At 45.5% G+C, this 21851-nt stretch overlaps 1 protein-coding gene across 1 annotated transcript in view; it reads left to right on the plus strand.

Moving 5' to 3' along the window:
• Positions 1-20391: 20391 nt before the first annotated feature.
• Positions 20392-21851, plus strand: part of ERBB2 (erb-b2 receptor tyrosine kinase 2) — a 79165-nt gene continuing 77705 nt past the window's right edge. Inside the window, exon 1 of the mRNA XM_033918092.1 lies at positions 20392-20572. Coding sequence (XP_033773983.1) covers positions 20500-20572 — 73 coding nt within the window. The 5' untranslated portion in view covers positions 20392-20499. The remainder of the gene's footprint in view (positions 20573-21851) is intronic.

Below are 21851 nucleotides of genomic sequence, written 5' to 3' on the forward strand. Positions count from 1 at the left end.
GCTACAATCACCTCCCTACCTCCTCTTCCTCCGGAGCAGCGCTACCAACTTCCGCCACTACCTCTCCGTGTCTCTGCCATCGCTTTTGGCATCGTACCTACACCTAGTTTCTTCCTTTCTGGAGCCCCCAGGACGCTGACATTCATAGAAACCAACTTTTCAAAATGATTGGGGGGTGCTAAACCCAATGGAAATCACCTCTCCCTGGATTAAAAGAGCCTGTTTAATATTGGGGTTGTTCAAACACCCATAGAGCTGGCTCCTATGCTGATATTATTATTTGGATATATTAACCACCTTTTCATTTCTGGTGTCATAATCAAATAGATGCCAAGTAAAGTAGACAGCTGGATTCAGATGGTAATGTAATTGAATAATTACAATGCAGGCTGAAGAAAAGTTCCATTTACTAATACCAAACAAATCAATCCTGCAAACCCCAGTTCCAGTCAGTTTTATTTAACTTTCAGAAGTTCAAATATAAATGTGAAAGTGTGCTCATAATCCATTTAATAAAGGATATTTCAATCATAGCACATTAAAAATACATATAAATCACCATTTAATGTGAAAATTTATTTTTGAATATCTGAAAGTTAAATAAAACTGTGTCTGAAGGTGGGTTTGAGGTTTGCAGGATTTATTTGTTTGGTATTTACAATAGGGTAAAGCCAAGACTGGATCAACCCTGCCAGGCATAAGAACATAAGAATTGCCGCTGCTGGGTCAGACCAGTGGTCCATCGTACCCAGCAGTGAGTGGCGGCCCTTAGGTCAAAGACCAGTGCCCTGACTGAGACTAGCCTTACCTGCATACATTCTAGTTCAGCAGGAAATTGTCTAACTTTGTCTTGAATCCCTGGAGGGTGTTTTCCCCTATAACAGCCTCCGGAAGAGCGTTCCAGTTTTCTACCACTCTCTAGGTGAAGAAGAACTTCCTTACGTTTGTACGGAATCTATCCTCTTTTAACTTTAGAGAGTGCCCTCTCATTCTCCCTACCTTGGAGAGGGTGAACAACCTGTCTTTATCGAAACATTCAAAATACTGAAAGGAATAGACTTAGTAGACAAAAACAGACTGTTCACACTCTCCAAGGTAGGGAAAATGAGAGGGCACTCTCTAAAGTTGAAAGGGTATAGATGCCGTACAAACGTAAGGAAATTCTTCCTCACCCAGAGAGTGGTGGAGAGCTGGAATGCTCTTCCGGAGTCTGTTATAGGGGGAAACACTCTCCAGGGTTTCAAGACTAAGCTGGACAAGTTCCTGCTAAACAGGGATGTATGCAGGTAAGGTTGGACTCATTTAGAGCACTGGTCTTTGACCTGGGGGCCAGCAGCGGCAATTCTTATGTTCTTATGAAGCCATGCTGGCTGGTCCTCTTGAGATTGTGTTCATCAAGGTGATCAATGATGCAGTCCTTTATCAGTGCCTCTACCATCTTTCCCGGTACCGAGGTCAGACTCACCGGTCTGTAGTTTCCCAGATCTCCCTCGAACCTTTCTTGAAGATCGGAGTAACATTTGCCACTGGAATCCTTACTGATTTGATCAAAAGATTGGCTATTAGTTGAAGTAGTTCAGCTATAGCCCCATTCAGTTCCTTGATTACCCTTGGATGGATACCCTCCGATCCCGGGGATTTATCGTTTTTAAGCCTATTAATCAGCCTGCATACCTCTTCTAGACTGACCGTCAACCCTTTGATGTTGATTGTGCTTTTTCCTGTTTTCATCTGTTTTTGACCTCTTCCATTCCTTAAACGAAGTCTTCTTGTCTCTGATCGCTTCCTTCACCGCTACAGTGAGCCACACCGGTTTCTTGTTCTTTTTCCTCTTGAATCCCTTGTTGATACACGGTATAAATAGAATTTGCGCCCATACAAAAGACAGGGCTATTGCATGAGTATTACTTCCATTGTTTTCAATAAAAATAAAACCTAGATGTCTCTATCTGTCCTCCTTACTTCCATTGCTTTCAAAGGAAGCAAAACCCAGATGTCTCAATCCATCCTTCTTTTCTAGAGCTATATGGTAACCCTACCCCAGCTCACCCATTCCACCCATTGCTCTACAGCGGATTTGTGGCCAGAGGCAAAAGAATTGATCTTTCCATTCAGCAGCAGAAGGAAAAGCCTTCATAAAATGTAATTTTATAATTTTTAATGATACTCTCTGTGGATCTCTGCTGTGACTATTTTGCCAAGTTTTGTCAAATCTAGAGGGAAATGCATTGTATTAATTCCCTCTATTTGTAAGCCCCTGACAACGCCTATTTTTAGGCAAAATGTGGCCACATCAAGCATAGTTTTAATTCATCTGTTCTTTGATAAATTGGTTACTTCCTGCATTGCACGTTGCATCTCGTCTGCTCTTTGCACTGCTCCAGCATTTTCAGATCAACGCCTCTCATTGTTTTTTTTTTTGCTGGCTGAGAGTGCTATCCATAGAAACAGAAAATGGGAAAAGAGGAGGAGAGAAGAGTTTAGAAAGAAAGATAAGAAGCTCATTCTTAGTCATATTTAGTTCCAGAGAGCAATGGAACATCTAAGCAGCAATGTCAGACAAGCAAGCTCATACTTAGGCCTGGATTACTGGTGAAACGTATGGTATAGAGAGGTAAATTTAGGAGTCATCAGCATAAAAATGGTGCTGAAAACCATGGGAGTGACAAAACAGAGCCCCCAGATCCAATTGACAGCATATCAGGACTAGGTGGTGATCAACAGTGTCAAAAGCAGCAAGCGGGCTTTCGGGGCAGGAGCAATCTTCCTACACTCCTGCCCCGTGTAGCTCGCCAATAGGAAATGGCTGTGGGGAGTTCCCGTCGTAGTCTCGGGAGACTACGGGAACTCACGGCAGCTATTTCCTATTGGCGATCTGCATGGGGCAGGAGCATAGGAAGATCGCTCCTGCCCCGAAAGCCCGCTAGACCACCAGGTAAGGCCGGGATGCCGGGGGGAAGGCAGGAGGGAGGCGGGGGTGGGTCAGAGCCGGACCAGAAGATATTCGCGGTCCGGCTCTGCCCCTATCCCCCGCGAATCCGGAGGGAGAAGTGTATTATGGGGGCGGGGTCTGGGGTGGAGATTGGGTGAAGATGGGCGGGGTCTGGCCCACAACTTAGCCCAGTGTTCTTCAACTGCCAGTCCATGGACTGGTGCCGGTCCACAAAAAAATTATTTTATTTCTGCCGGTCCATAGGTGCCAAAAGGTTGAAGAACACTGGTATAGAAGACAGGTATTGCACAGATAAGTTTTCTTTCACCCTGCTGTTATTTTGAAGAAGTATTGGAAAGTTTTTGTACATGATTGCACTTGAATATTAGGAAGATTTTTTTAGCCCATGATTGATTTTTGCCTAGTCTTAGTGGCAATCCATTAGTCACTTATTAGTTGTCCATATGCAGGTTTCTGAAGCTTTTTTTCTCCAATATATATGTGTTTGATAGAGAATCATTGTGAATCCACAGTTCTAGTAGTGTTTGTGGTTTTCCCCCTGCTTATTATTTACATTAAGGGGTCCTTTTACTAAGATTTGCTAACCGATTTAGCGTGCGCTAACGATTAGCACGCGTTAAATGCTACCGTGTCCATGGAATACAATGGGCACATTAGCATTTAGTGCGTGCTAATAGCTAGCAAACACTAAATCGGCTAAGTAAAAAATGGGGTAAGTTACCTTAGTGCTTTTAGAGATACATAAGAGACCATCTCTGCTGCTTGGAACTTACAATCTAGTCCAATACACAGCAACAATTTATTATTTCTATAGCACTACCAGATGCAAGCAGCGCTGCACCATTGTACACTCAATAGACGGTCCCTACTCAGAAGAGCTTTCAATTTAATTATGACAGAAACACAAGACAAAAGGGGAGTCAGAACATAGCGTTCATTTAGGGAATTAAAAGAGGGTCTGATGAGGTGGAATCACATAGGACAAAGGGGAGTTTGAGTTTAGTGCTCAAGAAGGGAATTAGAGGGGACTGGAGAGGTGGTAGGGGACTATTGAGGGGATGACAGACAGATACATTGGTAGGGTTAGGATTTAAATGTTGCTTTAAATAAGTGGACTTTCAGTTTGGATTTGAATACCACCAGAAACGGAACCTGACATAACGAGCCAGGCAGGTTGTTCCAGGCATATGGTGCAGCAAGGTAGAAGGGACAGAGATGGGAGTTGGCAGTAGAGGCGAAAGGTACCGATAGGAGAGACTTGCTGATTTAATGGAGTTTCGGGGGGGGGGGTATAGGGAGTAATAAAAGAGGAGAGATACTGAGGAGCTGCAGAATGAGTACACTTAAACAATGCGGAGTCAGACAGGGAGCCAGTGAAGTGACCTGAGGAAAAGAGTAATGTGGGTATAATGACCCTGGTGAAATACGAGGCAAACAGTTACATTTTGAACAAATTGAAGGGGAGAGATATGGCTTAATGGAAGACTCAGGAGAAGCACATTGCAGTAATCCAGATGAGAGGATATGAAAGCATGGATGAGGGTCTTGGCAGTGTGCTCAGAAAGGGAAGAATGGATTTTAGCAATATTAAAGAGAAAGAAACAAGAAGTTTTGGCAGTTTGTTGGATTTGCAAGAAAAAAGAAAGTGATGAGTCAAAGATGACCCCGAGGTTGCGAGCTGAGACAGGGCACATGAGACTAATGAACCACTGGTATAGAGAATGGGGGAAGGAGAGAGGCAGGTTTAGAAGGAAAGATAAGGAGTTCAGTCATGGCCATGTTTATTTTTAGATGGTGGCGAGACATCCAGATAGCAATGTAAGGCAGACTGTGGCTCAAGCCTAGATTCCCATAGAAATTTTAGGGGTAGAGAGGTTGATTTGTGAATCATCAGCACAGAGATGGTACTGGAACCCATGGGATGAAATTAGAGCACTGAGAAAAGAAGAGTTCCCAGGACAGATCCCTGAGGTATGAGCACGTCATAATACAGGTACGCCGAGTGATAGTGGATCCTCCAGATTTAACGCTAAAGGTGCAACAGGAAAGATAGGAAGAAAACCATGAAATAACAGAGCCCTGAAACCCAAGCAAAGACAGCATATCAATGAGTAGGTAGTGATCTACGGTATCAAATGCCACAGGTAGATCAAGGAGGATGAGGATGGAGTAGAATCCCTTGGATTTGGCCAGGAACAGGTCATTGGAGACTTTAGCAAGGGCAGTTTCCTTAGAGTGAAGGGGCAGAAGCCCGATTGAAGAGGGTCAAGGATAGCTCAAGCTGAAAGGAAATCAAGACAATGGCTATGGACAGCTCATTCTAATAGTTTGGATAAGAAGGGGAGAAGGGAGACAGGGCGATAATTGGAGGGGGGCATGTAGGGTCCAGTGATGTTTTTTTTTAGGAGCGGTGTAACTATGGCATGTTTGAAGGTGTCGGATACAGTCATGGTGGAGAGCGATAAGTTGAGGATAGAGGGGATGACAGTTGGGGAGATAGTGATCAGTAGATGGGTGGGAATGGGATCAGAGGAACAGGTAGTGACTTTGGAGGAGGAACGAAGATGTGCAGTTTCCTTTTCAGTAATTTCTAGGAAGGATGAAAGGGTGGCAGGGGATGACAGAGGGGCGCAGGGAAGGCTGAAGAAGGGAGAGGCAGAGGTGGGTTGGTTGAGAACTCAAGGTTAATTTTGTGGACCCTGTCATGGAGTACTCAACCATGGTCTGGGAAGAAAGCGAAGGAGGTGTCAGAGGTACCTTTAGTAAGAAGTTGAGTGTGGCAAAGAGACGGTGAGGGTTGGATCCGAAGGAATCATTCAAATGGGTATAATAGTCTTCTTTTGCAAGCCAGAGGGCAGCTTGGAAAGAGGTCAGCATGAATTTGAAGTTAAGAAGTCAGCATGAGCATGGGATTTCAGCCAATGGCATTCCGCAGGTATCTTCTTATAATTTTGTAGTTTTTATTTATAAACTGATATTTTTGTGCATTTAGGTGGACTAATGCAATCAAAATACTTTAGCCAAGAGTATAGAAGGATATTAACAAAACAAATCCTTGGATCTGATGCTGCCCCTTAGTTTCTCTGATTTGACCAGTGGATCATACAGATTCATGTCTTCCCCTTTATCTAAGTGTTCCCTTTCCCCTTTGTGTTGATAAGCACCAGTTTCAATACAAGCTTCAGCACAAGGAGGTTTTAGGTATTTAATATAACACATTCTGTTTTGTTTGGTTTTATTAAAGTGATAGTTTTTAAATATTTCACATAAACCATAAATGTCTGTCTATGGTTTTGGTTTACTAAATTGTACAGACAGAGGTTAAAGAAAAATCCTTAGTAAATCTTGTATCAAGATAGAGAATTATAGAGAGGAATCTGTATATGAGTACGAGTATATTTATGTTTTGGAAAGTAAGAAGATTGACTCATTTGAGCTTTGGTGCGGGAGAAGGATTTTAGGTTCGCCGTGGATTGCCAGAAGAACTATCAAATCGATTCTGGAAGAGATCAAACCAGCTATGTCACTCAAAATCCAAATGATGAAGTTACGATTACCTTATTGTACTCATACCGTCAGAAAAGAGAGATCACTGGAGAAGGACATCCTGTTTGGGAAGATCAAAGGAACCAGGCGGAGAGGGCAACCTGCCACCTTGAAAACACTGGAGAATCTTACCAGACTAGCACAAAATACAATTCATCAAGTTGCTAGGACTCGAACATGAGTCAATGGCACCTAACATACACAAGTGAAAAGAAGACATTCTTCTCTTTCTGTTACTACGAGTTAGCTCTAAAAACTCATTATTCAGTCTTTGGTGACTGACTGAAACTGATTGTTCACTGCTGGCTTTCCACTCCTTTCACAGACATGAAACCTTGCCACATGCAGAGAGTCTTATTGCCCAAGGGTAAAGACATTTGGGATCCTGAAAACTTACATTTGTAAGCATTTGTTAGCCTTCTAAATGAATCACTTCTACCCAACTTTTTTGGTTTTCTTATAATTCTGTTTTGGCAGGACAATCCAACACTTTCATTCCATTCCTCTGAGATCCTCTTCAGCTCCACGTATGTATAAAGTGCTTCTCACTCCAATCCTTGAGGAACACCTAGTCCTCTCAGGTTTTCAAGATATCCACAATAAGTATGCATGAATAAGATTTACATATAGTGGCATAGTAACGCGGATGAAAGGAGGGCGGTCCATCCCTGGCGCCATGTTGGTGGGGGCACTGGCACCCCTCCTCCTCTTCACCCCTACCTCTTCCCATTTCTCCTCTCCATGTGCGCGCACCCCCTTCCTTTCCCCCCCACCCCATACCTCTAGTTGAAGTTGTTTGCAGCGGTCAATAACATGCTCTTTGCAACCCCTTCAGCTCTCCCGCTGATGTCACTTCCAGGTGCTGCGCATAGGAAGTGACATCAGAGGGAGAGCTGATGGGATCACGAGGAGCAGTTGTTGACTGCTGCGAGCAACAACTTCTACTAGAGGTACGGGGGAAGGGAAGGGGCGTGCGTGGCAGGCAAGAGCGGAGAAGGAGCGGGGGAGGACGTACATGGCAGGAAGGAGCAGGAGGCGGAGAAGAGGTCGTGGGAGGGACGCCACCATTCCGGGCGCCTCTCACCCTCACTATGCCACTGTTTACATATCAAGAGACAGTGCATGCAAACCTACCTCATGCTTTTTTATTGTGGAAACCTGATGGGTTTCCTGATGAGGTGTGCCTCATGGACTGGGTTGAGAAGCACTGTATTAGAAGCATAAAAGGATCTGTCTCAGGGCTATGCAACCTCAGTCCTCGAGGGCCATAACCCAGTCAGGTTTTCACTTTTAAAAAGGATGGGATGACTTCCATATAAAGATAGATTAAAGCAACTAGGGCTCTTCAGCCTGCAGAAGAGATGCTCGGGGAAAAATGATAGAGGTCTATAAAATTACTGAGTGGAGTGGAACAAGTAGATGTGAATCACTTGTTTACTCTTTTCAAAAAGACTAGGACTAGGCAGCATGCAATGAAGCTACTAAGTGGTAGATTTCAAACAAACCAGAAAAAATATTTCTTCACACAATGTAAAATTAAACTCTGGAATTCATTGTCAGAGAATGTGGTGAAAGCAGTTAGCTTAGCAGGGTTTAAAAAAGGTTTGGATAATTTCCGAAAACAAAAGTCCATAAGCAATTATTAAGATGAACTTGGGAAAATCCACTGCTTATTCTTAGACTAAGCAGCATAAAATCTGTTTTACTCATTGAGATCTTGCCAAGTACTTGTGATCTGGATTGGCCACTGTTGGAAAAAGGATACTGAGCTTGATGGACCCTCGGTCTGTCCCAGTATGACAACTCTTATGTTATGTTCTTATGTTCAAGATTTCTCCAATGAATATGCATGAGATCCATTTGCATAAAATGAAAGCAGTGCATGCAAATAGATCTCATGCATATTCATAGAAGAAATCCTGAAAACCTGACTGGGTTGCAGCCCCTGAGGACCAAGGCTACCCACCCCTGGCCTATCTGCTCTATCAAATGTTACAAGTTTCCAAGTTTAATAAATTTTTACTACGTTCAAGAGGCTTCTGAGTGGTCTACAATTATAACTATATTATAACAAGAAAGAAGAGAAAAAGGAGCTCCATTTAGTGGTGTACCTGATGGGGCGGGAATCTGGGGTGGAGCACCCCCTCTTCCAGGAAAGCCTCCTCTCCCCCCCTGCAACTGTGCAAAACTTTGCTGCACAATTCATCTTCTGCCAACCTCACTACAGTCACGTTATCCTTCTCCTCAAATCACTTCACTGGCTCCCTATCAGCCTTCACCTACAGTTCAAACTCCTATTACTAACATACAAGAATGTTCATTCTGCAGCCCTTCAGTACTTCTCTTCTCTTGTCTCTCCTTATATGCCTCCCCAAGAACTCCATTCCTCAGATAAGTTACTTTTATCTGAAACCTTCTCCTCCACTGCAAATTCCAGACTTCATTCCTTTCACCTCGCTGTCCCCTTTGCCTGGAATAGACTACCTGAGGCCATGCATCTTGCCCCTTCCCTTGTTCAAAAATAGACTGAAAGCTCACATTTTCAAGACTACCTTCAACATTTAACCCTCTCTCTCTATTTACCAGCTTAGCCATCAGTTTAACCATCCCCCTACCCTAGCATTCTCCCAACCTGGCTAACCATCCCTACCCTACCTTACCACAGTTTAACCATCCCCCCTACCCTGGCATCATTTATCTGTCTTGATTGATTAGATTTTGAGCTCTTTTGAGCTTGGACTGTCTCCTTTGTGGCTATGTACAGTACTGCGTACATCTGGAAGCGCTCCAGAAATAATGGTAGTCGTAGTAGGGTGGAACAGTCACATGGCCACAGTCTGCCTAGGCACGGCTGTCAGATATGCCAATGCCCCGCCCCCAGAACTGGAGGTTGACATCAGAGGGGGCAGGGCTGGTATAGCCAACTGATGTGCATAGACAGACAGCAGTCCTAGCACCCCAGGTACCATCTTTGCAGGGGTACTACTCAGTAGCAGCACAGCAGCGATATAGCTCACAGGGATCCCCAAGCCCTGCCAGCTGAGGACTCCTGCCATCTCTTTTCTTCTCTCCCTCTACCCCCTCAGCAATGGAGGTTCTCTTAACTGAACTCCTCCCTCCCAATACATCTTAAATCCTTCTATATTAACAGTGAGACTCCTACATGCTGCTCACGCTGGCTCCAAGCCCTTCCTGTTCATGGGACAAAGAAGATACATCAAAGAGAAGGCTCTCCTCATCAGTCTTAAGCAGGTCTGGATTCTGTCCCTGCTCTGGTTCAGACAATCTCAGAGATACTGTGTATTTCTCTCTAGCTCTCAATAAAAAGGCATTTTCGTACATTTCCTGAAACTGCTTTTTGCTTCAGCCTCTTTGCCTCTGAAGGATTCCACCCTCTCTTCTACTTTATGGAAGCTTGGCAGATTCTTGAATGCTTCCTTCACCTTGCATTTTGAACTCCTTAAGCTTCTCTGTGAAGGACTGGTTTGCAGGTCCTGTGGCACCACACTCTCCCCTTTGATGTTCTCCCACTCCTATACTGTAATACCACCTTCCGTTTCCCCTGCTAGGTTGACATCTCTCAGAAGGAGCAGATCGATGGGGCATTGAAGGATGGCTGCTTCTGCTTCTAGCCTACATAGACTAACAGACTGAGCACAATCCATTCCCGCATAAATCTCCTGCTGTCACACAGTGACCTGATCAAAGATAGATGTCCAACAGTTCAAGATAGATGAGAGTGCTGGAACCTGAGGGCAAAGGTTAAAACTGACCAAAGGGAAACATACATTTAGGAAAAGACTTTTGACAGTTTGGGATACAAGTCTGTGACAATCTACCTCAGGAACCTAGTGAGGCAACTCCCATACAGAAAGAGTGAAATAGACTCAAACACATACTTTATTCATAGTAGATACAGAGCCATAATAAGCTGAAATAGAAAGGCTTGTCTATAATACTCAAAAAAGAAAGGTTGGACATGAAGAATATAGTGTACATCTTTACTCTATTGAGATGGGTTGAGATGAGGGACAAGCAGAGACAAGCTTACCTTAAACCACTATCCTCCGCTCTTTGGGAGAAACCGTATAGGACAGTGGTCCCAACCCTGTCCTGGAGGACCACCAGCCAGTCGGGTTTTCGGGATAGCCCTAATGAATATGCATGGGGCAGATCTGCATTCCTATCACCTTCATTACATGCAAATCTTTTTCATGCATATTCATTAGGGCTATCCTGCAAACCTGACTGGCTGGTGGTCCTCCAGGACAGGGTTGGGGACCACTGGTATAGGATACACATACATGCAATACCATACCCATATCACAGAAAAGCTAGGAAGAAAGGTTAACCCACTGCAAAGGCCCACCTTTCATTATTTTCTATATCAAAAATTGACAAATCTTGGCAGCTGACTGTTTTCTATTCAGGGTGGCTCTGGTTTGGCAGCTCATTTGGAAACTGAAAGAATAAATGATGGAAGGGAGAGAATCTCCCATGAAAATCATTTGTTTAATCCAATGGTAAAAAAAAAAGAAAAGCGTACAAATGTTATTCCTGTCCTGGGGGAATCTGATGCAACTGCAATACAGAATTTGCACAGTATTTCCTATCTGCATAAAATTCAACACAGGCAACCCAGTGATGTAGCCTCCTTCCCTCACTGCCGTGATCAAGAGAAGGTGCAGAGCTGTACATTGGTCTTCTTGATCCCAACTGTGTCTTTAAACCATACAGAAGAATGGAGGCCAGGGAGACTCAAAGGAATAGTTGACCCAGGACAGCAAAAGAGGAGGACATGGCCCAGTGTACAGCCATGCACCTCTTCCTCTTGCTGTGCCATTGGAAGGGAGGGGGGGGGGGTAAGTGACTAAAGAAAAGTATATGAGGTATGTGTGCCATGAGCAGAGAGGAGAGTGATGCTGGAGAACGAACCTTGTGATAAAAGGGATAGTGCGACTTCCCTATGGAGAAAAGATGGCTAAGAGGTGATACGATAAAGGTCTATAGAATACTGAGTGGAATGGAAAGAGTAGATATGAATTGCTTGTTTACTGTTCCCAAAAATGCTAGGACTAAGAGGCATGCAATAAAGCTACTAAGTAGTAAATTTAAAACAAACCAAAGAAAATATTTCTTCACACAATGTGTAATTAAAGTCTGGTATTTGTTGCAGGAGAATGTGGTAAATCAGTTAGCTTAGTAGGGTCTAAAAGAGAAGTTCATAGGCCTTTATTTGGATGGCTTGGGGAAATCCACTGCTAATTCCTAGAATAAGCAGCTTAAAATCTGTTTTACTACTTAGGATCTAGCTAGATACTTGGGACCTAGGTTGGACACTGTTGGAAACAGGATACTGGACTTGATGGACCTTTGGCCTGTCCCAGTATGGCAGTTCTTATGGATGGGTGTGCCATAAGATGGGCTAGAGAAGTGGTTCCCAACCCTGTCCTGGAGGACCACCAGGCAATTCGGGGTTTCAGGCTAGCCCTAATGAATTTGCATGAGAGAGATTTGCATATAATGGAAGTGGCAGGCATGCAAATGTGCTCCATGCATATTCATTAAGGCTATCCTGAAAACCCGATTGGCCTGGTGGTCCTCCAGGCAGGGTTGGGAACCACTGGGCTAGGGAAAGGTGGATGGTGTATGTGCCACAAGGGAGGGGGCTGGAAAAAGATGGATGAGGGGGTGTGCCATAGGGGTTGGAGAAAGGTAAATGAGATGTGTCAAGGGAAGGGGGACTGGAGAGAGGTGGGTTGGTGGTTAGCAGAGAGAAAGGTGATATGGCAGTAGTGCCTGGAGGAGAGAGACCTTGAGAATGGACAGAATTTAGTCTTGCTGGGAATTAGGGAGAAAGAACATAAGAACATAAGCATTGCCCCTGCCGGGTCAGACCAGGGGTCCATCGTGCCCAGCAGTCCGCTCCTGCGGCGGCCCTCCAGGTCCATGACCTGTAAGTGCTCCTTATCTAAGATGTTTATACCCTATTTATTTAATATCCTGTAAGTAACCCTCTATCTGTACCCTGCTATCCCCCTTCTCTTTCAGTAAATGATCCAGTCCCTTTTTGAACCCCAATAATGTACTCTGTCCTATCACCTCTCCTGGAAGTGCATTCCAGGTATCTACCACCCTCTGAGTGAAGAAGAACTTCCTAGAATTCGTTTTTAATCTGTCTCCTCTTAATTTTTCTGGATGACCTCTTGTTTTTGTTGTCCCCGCTAGTGTGAAGAATCTGTCCTTCTCCACCTTCTCTATGCCTTTCATGATTTTATAAGTCTCTATCATGTCCCCTCTAAGTCTCTGCTTTTCCAGGGTAAAGAGCCCCAGCTTGTCCAACCTTTCGGCAAATGAAAGGTTCTCCATTCCCTTTAGCATCCTTGTTGCTCTCCTCTGGACCTTCTCGAGTATCGCCATATCCTTCTTAAAGGTACAGCGACCAGTATTGGACGCATTACTCCAGGTGCAGGCGCACCATCGCTCGATACAGCGGCAGGATAACTTCCTTCATTCTGGTAGTGATACTCTTTTTGATAAATGCCCAACATTTCTTTGAGGCCGCTGTACATTGTGCCGCCGGCTTCACTGTTTTATCCACCAATACCCCCAGGTCTTTTTCTAGGTTGCCTTCCCCCAGTACCCTTCCTCTCATCGTACATGGGGTTTCCTTTCCCTATGTGCAAGACCTTACATTTCTCCACATTGAAGCTCATCTGCCATCTATTTGCCCACTCACTCAGTTTGTTCAGGTCTCTCTGCAGTTCTTTGCATTCCTCAACAGTTCTGACCCTGCTGGAGAGTTTTGTGTCATCTGCGAATTTGATAACTTCGCACTTCGTTCCCGTTTCCAGGTCATTGATGAATATATTGAACAGCAGTGGTCCCAGCACTGACCCCTGTGGGATACCACTCGTGACCCCTTTCCAGTCTGAGTAGTGTCCCTTTACTCCTACCCTCTGCTTCCTGTCTGCCAGCCAATTTTTGATCCATCTGTGTACATCCCCTTCCACCCCATGGCTCCACAGTTTCTTCAGTAGGCGCTCACGGAGTACCTTGTCGAAGGCTTTCTGGAAATCCACATATACGATGTCTATGGGGTCACCTTTGTCCAATTGTTCGCTTATCCTCTCAAAGAAGTGCAGTAGGTTCATTAGGCATGATCTTCCTTTACTGAAACCATGCTGGCTTTTTCTCATCAGGTCATTTTTTTCTATATGCTCATTGATACTTTCCTTGATCAGTGATTCGGCCATCTTCCCCGGAACTGAGGTCAAGCTCACCGGTCTGTAGTTCCCCGGGTCGTCTCTCATTCCTTTTTTGAAGATAGGTGTAACATTTGCTATCTTCCCTGTTCTCAAGGATAGGTTGCAAATATGCCGCAGTAACTCCGTTGTTTCGTCTCTGAGTTCTTTCAGTATTCTCGGGTGGATTCCATCTGGGCCCGGAGATTTGTCAGTTTTTAATCTATCTATCTGCCTGAGTACGTCTTCGAGGCTTACCCCCCTGCATGATAATTTTCCCTCTTGACCCCCTTTGAAGATTCTTTCCGGTTCCGGCACGTTGGATGTGTCTTCTTTTGTAAAGACCGACAAGAAGAACATGTTTAGTCTATCAGCCACCTCTTTTTCCTCCTTCACCACTCCCTTCCTGTCCCCCTCATCCAGAGATCCCACCTCCTCCCTTGCCGGCTGCTTTCCTTACACATATCGGAAGAATGGTTTAAAATTTTGTGCTTCCTTGGCTAGTCTCTCTTTGTATTCTTTCTTGGCTTTTCTGACCACTCGGTGACCTTCTTTTTCCTGTGCTCTTTCCAATTTTCTTCGGTTTTGTCCTTTTTCCACTTTCGAAATTATTTTTTCTTGTCTCCTATCACTTTCTTAACTTCCTTGGTTATCCATGCCGGGTCTTTTGTTTGATTCTTTTTGCATCCTTTCCTAAATCTGGATATATACAGGTTTTGCGCCTCATTTACTGTGTCTTTGAATAAGGACCAGGCTTGCTCCACAGTCTGAGCTTTCTTGGAGCTGTTTCTGAGCTTCTTTCTCACCATTTGTCTCATGGCATCATAGTTCCCTTTGGTAATCCTACTTCCACTTTGAACTGAATCATGTTGTGGTCACTGTTCCCTAACGGTCCCACTACTTCCACTCCCTTTACAGGTCCCTTCAGCCCATTGAGGATTAGATCCAGAATCGCTGACCCTCTTGTTTGTTCCTTGACAAGTTGTTCTATGAAGCAGTCCTGAATGGCCTCCAGGAACTCCATTTCCTTTGTACATTTTGAATTTCCAAGACACCAGTATATCCCGGTATAGTTGAAATCTCCCATAACTATGGTGTTAGTGTTCTTGTATTCCCGCCTCAGCTCGGTTACCATTTCTGTATCATCTGCTTCAGTTTGCCCAGGTGGACGGTAGTATAGTCCCATCTTTATCTCGGATCCATTTCTTCCTGGTATTTTAACCCACAATGATTCCAGTTGCTGTTGCGTCCATACTGGTCGAGTGAATAGTGTCCTTTATGTATAGTGCTATTCCTCCTCCTTTCTGATATGTCCTGTCTTTTCGGTAGAGTTTGTACCCTGAGAGTACTATATCCCATTTGTTTTCCTCGTTCCACCATGTTTCCGTGTTCACTTTAATGTCTAGGCTCTCATTTTTGGCCAAGACTTCTAATTCCCCCATTTTGTTCTTTAGGCTCCTCGCATTAGTGTACATGCAGTTCAAGTCCTGGTATTTGCCCTTCCTCGCTATTCTCCCTTGCATTTCATTCTTCTTACTGTCCCCTTCCTGACCTGCCAACTCCTGATTATTATCTCTTTTGTCTTCCCCTTGTGGTACGTTCCTATTTCCTTCTTGTGGTGTGCTCCTATTGTCCTCTCTTGTTCCTTCCCATTGTCCAGTTCCATTTTGACTCCCCCTTGTAGTACGTTCTTCATGTCCTCCTCTCGCTTCATCTGTCTCCCTTGTTTTTCCAGATCCTGTTGTTTGCCATATGTGTCTTCCCAGCATTTTTTTCTCCCCTCAGTACCTTCACTAGATACTGTGACCCGAACCGTCGATACTAGGCGCAGGACCCCGAAGTGACGTCAGAGAGAGCCGATAGCAATGAAGGCAGCGAGTTCATGTTACACCAGAGGATGTGGTAAGAGCGGATAGCGTAGCTGGCCTTAAGAAAGGTTTGGACAAGTTCCTGGAGGAAAAGTCCACAGTCTGTTATTGAGAAAGACACGGGGAAGCCACTGCTTGCCCTGGATCGGTAGCATGGTATATTGGGTTTTGGCCAGGTACTAGTGACCTGGATTGGCCACCATGAGAACGGGCTACTGGGCTTGATGGACCATTGGTCTGACCCAGTAAGGCTATTCTTATGTTCTTATGATGCTGCTCACGCAGGGAGAATTGAAGAGGTTTGAAGGAAGGGAAGGGAGCGCACGCATGTGATGGGGGGGGGAGGGGTCAGGAAGGAGGGTTTATACAGGGGGTGCTGAAAAGTTCTCAGCCCAGCCACGAAGAGAATGGTGTGGGTACGGTTCAATCAATGATCTGAAACAATGCCAAAAACCATAGAATTTTGTTTCTGCAAAGTGGCACGTAACTAACCCCTCTTTTTACAGAACCGTGCGAGAAATTTTTAGCACCAGCCGGCATGCTGAATGCTCTGTGCTGCTCCGATGGTCATAGAGTTTCTACGGCCAACCGGCGCTATAAGCCTCTTGCGCAGTTTTGTATAAAGGGGAGGGGGGAGTAAATAAGATATCACTCTTTTCAGCAAAATAATGCTCAGAATTTAGGAAATTGGTTGGTTGGGCTGAGAACTTTTCAGCACCCCCTCCTATGAATGTGCAGATGCTGTTTTTACGTTCTGTGCTTTGTTATATTTGTGGTTTCATGATTTAAATGTAATAAAGAATTTATGTCTGGTCAGTTGCTTTTAGTGTTCATCATTTTATATTATAATGTGCATTTATATGCTGTTTATTATTTTTATTTATTATTCACTGTAACACCCTATGATGTGCTGTTTGGGGATAATAGAACTGTAAAAATAACATAAAGAAAACAGTGAAAACAATTTAAGGATGTTTGGGAGCCATTAACAAAATTTTGTAAGGAACGATTAGCATTTTTTCCCTTTGAATATACACGTTGATCTATTTAGGGTTGAGGGCAATTGTTGGGTGTATAATGGGGGGTTGATATATATCATTGATATGAAATATAATTTGATAGAATATTAAGTGCTGTATAAAGTGTAAAATGTTTCTATATTATGTTGCACTTATTGTTAGTTTTAAACTGAATAAAGAATTTAAAAAAAAAGAAAATATCTATATTCAGATTTCAGTATAATATTGATATTTCTCAACATTAGTTTTCTGATCTGAAGAAGGGTTACCTTCCAAAGCTAATAATAAAAGTTAGTCCTTATTTCCTTTATGGGTTGTTGTTGTTCTGTAATTTTTCTATATACAGTGGAACCTTGGTTTACGAGCATAATTCATTCCAGAAGCATGCTCGTAAACCAAAATACTCATATATCAAAGCGAGTTTCCCCATAGGAAATAATGGAAACTCACTTGATACGTTCCCCCCGAGGCCAGCGGAGCTGCTCCCCCTCCCCACTCGCAAAGGCCCCCTCCCCGCACGAACCGGCACCCCTGCCCGAACAACTTGAAACTTACCCCCATCTGGCACAGGCACGCAGGCCACAGGACATGTCGCTGCCGCTTGAAGAAGTTCCTGCCTCTGCTGGGCCTTGAACATGCGTCTGCACATGCTCAAGGCCTTCTATTTTCCCTCTCGCCGAGATTCTCGGAGATCTCCGAGAATTTCGGTGAGAGGGAGAATTAGAAGGCCTTGAGCATGCGCAGATGCTCAAGGCCCAGCAAGAGGCAGGAATTTCTTCAAGTGGCACCGGCACGTCCTGTGGCCTGCGTGCCTGTGCCAGACGGGAGTAAGTTTCAAGTTGTTCAGGCGGGGGTGCCGGTTCGTGCGCGGGGGGGGGCCTTTGCGAGCGGGGGGGATCGATGCCAGTTCTCGGGGGGGGGGGGGGTGTTCACAAATTGAGTCAACACTCGGTTTGCAAGACAAGTTTTGTGAGAATGTTTTGCTCGTCTTGCAAAATACTCGCAAACCGAGGTTTGACTGTATTATCTAACACGGCCACCACACCATTTTACTGAAGATGTATTATCAAGACTATGAAAGTTAAAAACACAAAATCTGAAGAGACTCAGTGGCGTACCTAGGGTGGGCAGGGGGGGGGCAGTCCGCCCCGGGTGCACGCCCCAAGGGGGTGCACAGGAGAGAGCTGAACGGGGACGACGGGGGATCCCGCTGGGTTAAATACATCTCGAGCCACGAGGCTCGTCTGTTCCTACCTGCCCTGCCGCTCACACATAGCCAACCGGAAGTCTTCCCCAATGTCAGCGCTGACATCGGAGGGAGGGCTTAAGCAAAGCCTGCCCTCCGACGTCAGCGCTGACATCAGGGAAGACTTTCGGTCAGCTATGTGTGCACTGCAGGGCAGGCAGGAAATGGAAGACGAGCTCCATTTGGCTGAGAAAGTTGCACTGTGTTGCTCCCGAGCCAATACATCTATTAGTCCCCCTCCCTGCTCTGTTTTTTGCAGGTCATAGCTTAGTTCGGCAGAGATTGATGTCCATTGGTGGCAAAGCAGAGAATCCGAATGGTCAGGGAGTAGTACAGCAAGTACATCAGCGGGGTAAAGTGGCCAAGACTTTGTAGAATGCAGGAGGAGGAGATGTCTGCAGTGGGTCCATAGTTGTTAGTGCTCTTCATCATTGCCTGTGTTTCAGTACATTGGATATAAAACAGAAATCCAAAGATTCTTATCGCTGGGGTAAATGGAGTAGAAGATTGATTAATACTGTGGAACTTGGAGACAAGACTGGAATCTGGAGTTGTCTCCATTGGATGGGAGTGGCATGCCATCAATAATTAAAGATAAGATGTGCTTCGGAAGAGGGTGATGAATACAGATTTCCTCTTCTGGGTTGTAGTGATATATTATTCTTCACCGCAGTGGCATACCAAGGGGGAGGCGGTCCGCCCCGGGTGCAGCCTTAGGGGGGGTGCACAGCCGGCCAGGTCCGGAAAATGGTCCATCGCCAAGGCAAAGTGAGTCGATCGCGGAGCCCATCCCGGGCTCCGTGATAGACTCACTTTTCCTTGGTGATCGACCATTTTCCAGACCTGGCCGGCTGTGCACCCTCCCCTAAGGCTGCCGTCGGAGAGGAAGTTCGGGCCAGCCAATCGCTGCCTGGCTGGGTGGAAATTCCTCTCCGTCAGCCCGACGCTGGGAAGCAGAGAGAGCTTGGGGCAGCCGCGGTGGCGACTTTGGGGCCTGTTTCCTGATGGTGGCAGCAGCGGCTTGATGGAGGGCAGGGAAAAAGAAAGAAAGGGGGCATGAAGAGAGAAAAAAGAAAGGGAGGCAGGGAGAGAGGAAGAAAAAGTTGGAGGAGGGAATGAGGTTTGGGGGAGAGAATGAGTTTTGGAGGAGAGGAAGCAAATAGGCTGAAAGAAGGGAAGAAAGATTGGATGCACAGTCAGAAGAAGAAAGTGCAACCAGAGACTCATGAAATCACCAGACAAGGTAGGAAAAATGATTTTATTTTTAATTTAGTGATCAAAATGTGTCTGAATTTATATCTGCTGTCTATAGTTTGCACTATGACCCCCTTTTACTAAACCCCAATAGCGGTTTTTAGCACAGGGAGCCTATGAGTGTCCAGAGCAGCTGCAAAGGGAAAAAGCAAACACTCAGTATGCCAAGCAAAAAGGGAGGATCTCTTTGAAGATATCAGCATTCTCATTGGTGGAATTTCGTCAGTTTCCTCAACTTTCCAAAGCCATTCTTTCAAGTGAGAGGCAATACGGTTACTCACAATTCCAGAATTTAATGTGATAAGAAGGGAAAAAAATGATTGTTTAATTAATGTAATAATTGTATAGTTAATAGTGTGTTTTTATGATTTACCATTTGTATTGCATTATCAAAGTTTAAAAATCAATAAAGATTAAAAAAAGAAAACTGAGCTCAGCAGTGAATTCGCACACTTTGCCAGAACTCAGGACATCTTCCATTCATGACTCCCCCTTTCTCCAAACCTCAACATTAGAAGTGTCTCCAGCCCTCCTGAGGCCTTCTTGGGTGACAGCCAGGAGAATTAGACGTCACACCCTAATAAGGAACTACCACAAACCTTTGCACCCTGAATTTCACTGGAGATATTGCTATGAAAAGCCCTTGGGGTCAGTCAGGGACACTGCAGTTTGTCCAGTGCCTTGATGCATATGTACTATTAGTGCTACAAAGACAAGCACAGGGGGGAAGGGGTAAAACGCGGATCTAAAGCCGCCCCACTTTAGGTAACTGTCCAAGCTCAGACACTGATATACACTCACAAGCATTTCATTGATAAGTGATCATTTGGCAAGGCGATTATGGGCTCCTTTTATCAAGCCGCGCAAGCGGGGGTTAACGCGCGCGACTTTTCATCACGCGGTAACCCTTGCTTCTGGCCCAAAACGACGGTAGCGGCTACCGCGGCCGGCGGTTTAGCGCGCGCTATTACGCGCGCGTTAAACCGCTAGCGCGCCTTGATAAAAGGAGCCCTATAGGTTGAAGTTATGTATGGCATCACCTTAGTCTAACAGAGTGGAACAAGGATTTCTACTCTCCTCATTGACTTGTATTTTGCTGATTTTACTGACATAGGCTCCGAATGCCTTTTGCGGTGCACTATGCACTGCCCTTTCCTGCCATATGGCCTGAGCGTTGCAAGCTCAGGCAGCAGCCTCGCTTTTCCTGCCTTTCCTGCCTCGCCACTCCCAGGGGAGTGGACCGCTCCCGTGCCCGCCCAGCGCTGCCCCTTCGGCACCGCCTCGTCGGTTTCAGGAAGTTGCGACCGAAAAAGCGAAGCCGCTGCAGATCGCGACTCGGGAGGTTCGCCTGAGCCCCGCAGGATGGACCATGGCCTTCCCCCGCCGTCCGCTCTGGCTCTTGGGACTCCTCGCCCTGGTCGGGGGCTCCGGCAGCACAGAAGGTAGGTGGGGATCGGGGGCTGGGGAGACCTTGATGGCCAAGGGTGACTTTGGCAAACTTTCTGCAACTTTTCTCCCCCCCCCCCGGACAGAAAGGGGGAGTTGGGCGTAGCTGCGAAGCATCCTGATCCAGCGCCTTGTGTCCTGGGGCCTGATCGTGGGCCCCCAGGGCTGACCGGCTCCATGCTCCGATCAGACGGGCTTGGTCTACTCTGAGCTCCCGAAGCAGCCAGTCCCGGGTGACTTTTCCCAGCTTCTGGCACTCCACTTTCTCTGCACTGAGTGGGCCCGACCGCTGCAGGAATGTCTTCATGCATTGAGGCCATTTACACTGTCCTCGATTTTTTTTTTAGTGGGGGGGTGGGGGGGGTATAGTATGAAAATCTGGCGCTTGCAGCCAGCTCTACAGAATCTTACCACAGTGAGCATTTGGGGGGTTTGACACCGACTTTCTTCGCGTCTCTTATTTTGGTCTTTCCGTCAAATGGACTTGATTTAGGCCCCCTTTTATCAAGCCGCGTTAGGGTCGTTCTCTGTTTGTTTGTTGTTTTTTTTTATCGCTGGCTACTGCGGTAACAAATCCGGTATTGCCAGTTGAAAGTCAGAGGTTTGGGATTAGACGTGTGACATCGTTTATATCTGGTAGGGTTTAACTTAAATTTCTATGAACCTTTGAAAGATTACCAATTGCTAAATGTCACCAAGCCTTACGCATTGGTACCTACCTTGAAGAGCTTATCTAGCGCTCTCCATAGAATCTTGCTCAGTAAACGTTCGAATTCTTCTCTTGTTGAATCCCTTGGTTGTGTGGAGTTGTTTGAGAAACCTAAGCGTGACCCTTCTACAAGATTGGGGCTACAGGTACCCTTGTCACTAGCAATAGTACCCCACTCCACTGCTAGGGGGTTCCGAGTCAGCTTTTACCGTAGCCACTGGTGATAAGAAAACCTTAATGTGGCTTGATAAAAGAGGACCTTATTGAGGAAAGGGAAGGGGTAAAACGTGGACCTCGCGGATCTAAAACCGCACGTCCTTAAAAATCCGAGGTCCATGCATTGACAAGTCCGCCTTCGCGTTCCCTGCAGCTCAGCTCAGGCCCCCGGCTCCCTCGCGGACCTCACAGATCTGAACTGCACGTCACATCCTTAAAAATCCAAGGTCCGCGCCACTTTTAGTCTCTGGTTCTGACAGAGCTCTATGACAATTTAACTCTACAGATCCTAATGCTTTTCCCTCCCTATGTTAGGATCCGTCAGAGTTAAATTGTCATAGCCGGAGACT

The sequence above is a fragment of the Geotrypetes seraphini genome, chromosome 13 (genome assembly GCF_902459505.1).
Source record: "Geotrypetes seraphini chromosome 13, aGeoSer1.1, whole genome shotgun sequence".
Classification (NCBI taxonomy): domain Eukaryota; kingdom Metazoa; phylum Chordata; class Amphibia; order Gymnophiona; family Dermophiidae; genus Geotrypetes; species Geotrypetes seraphini.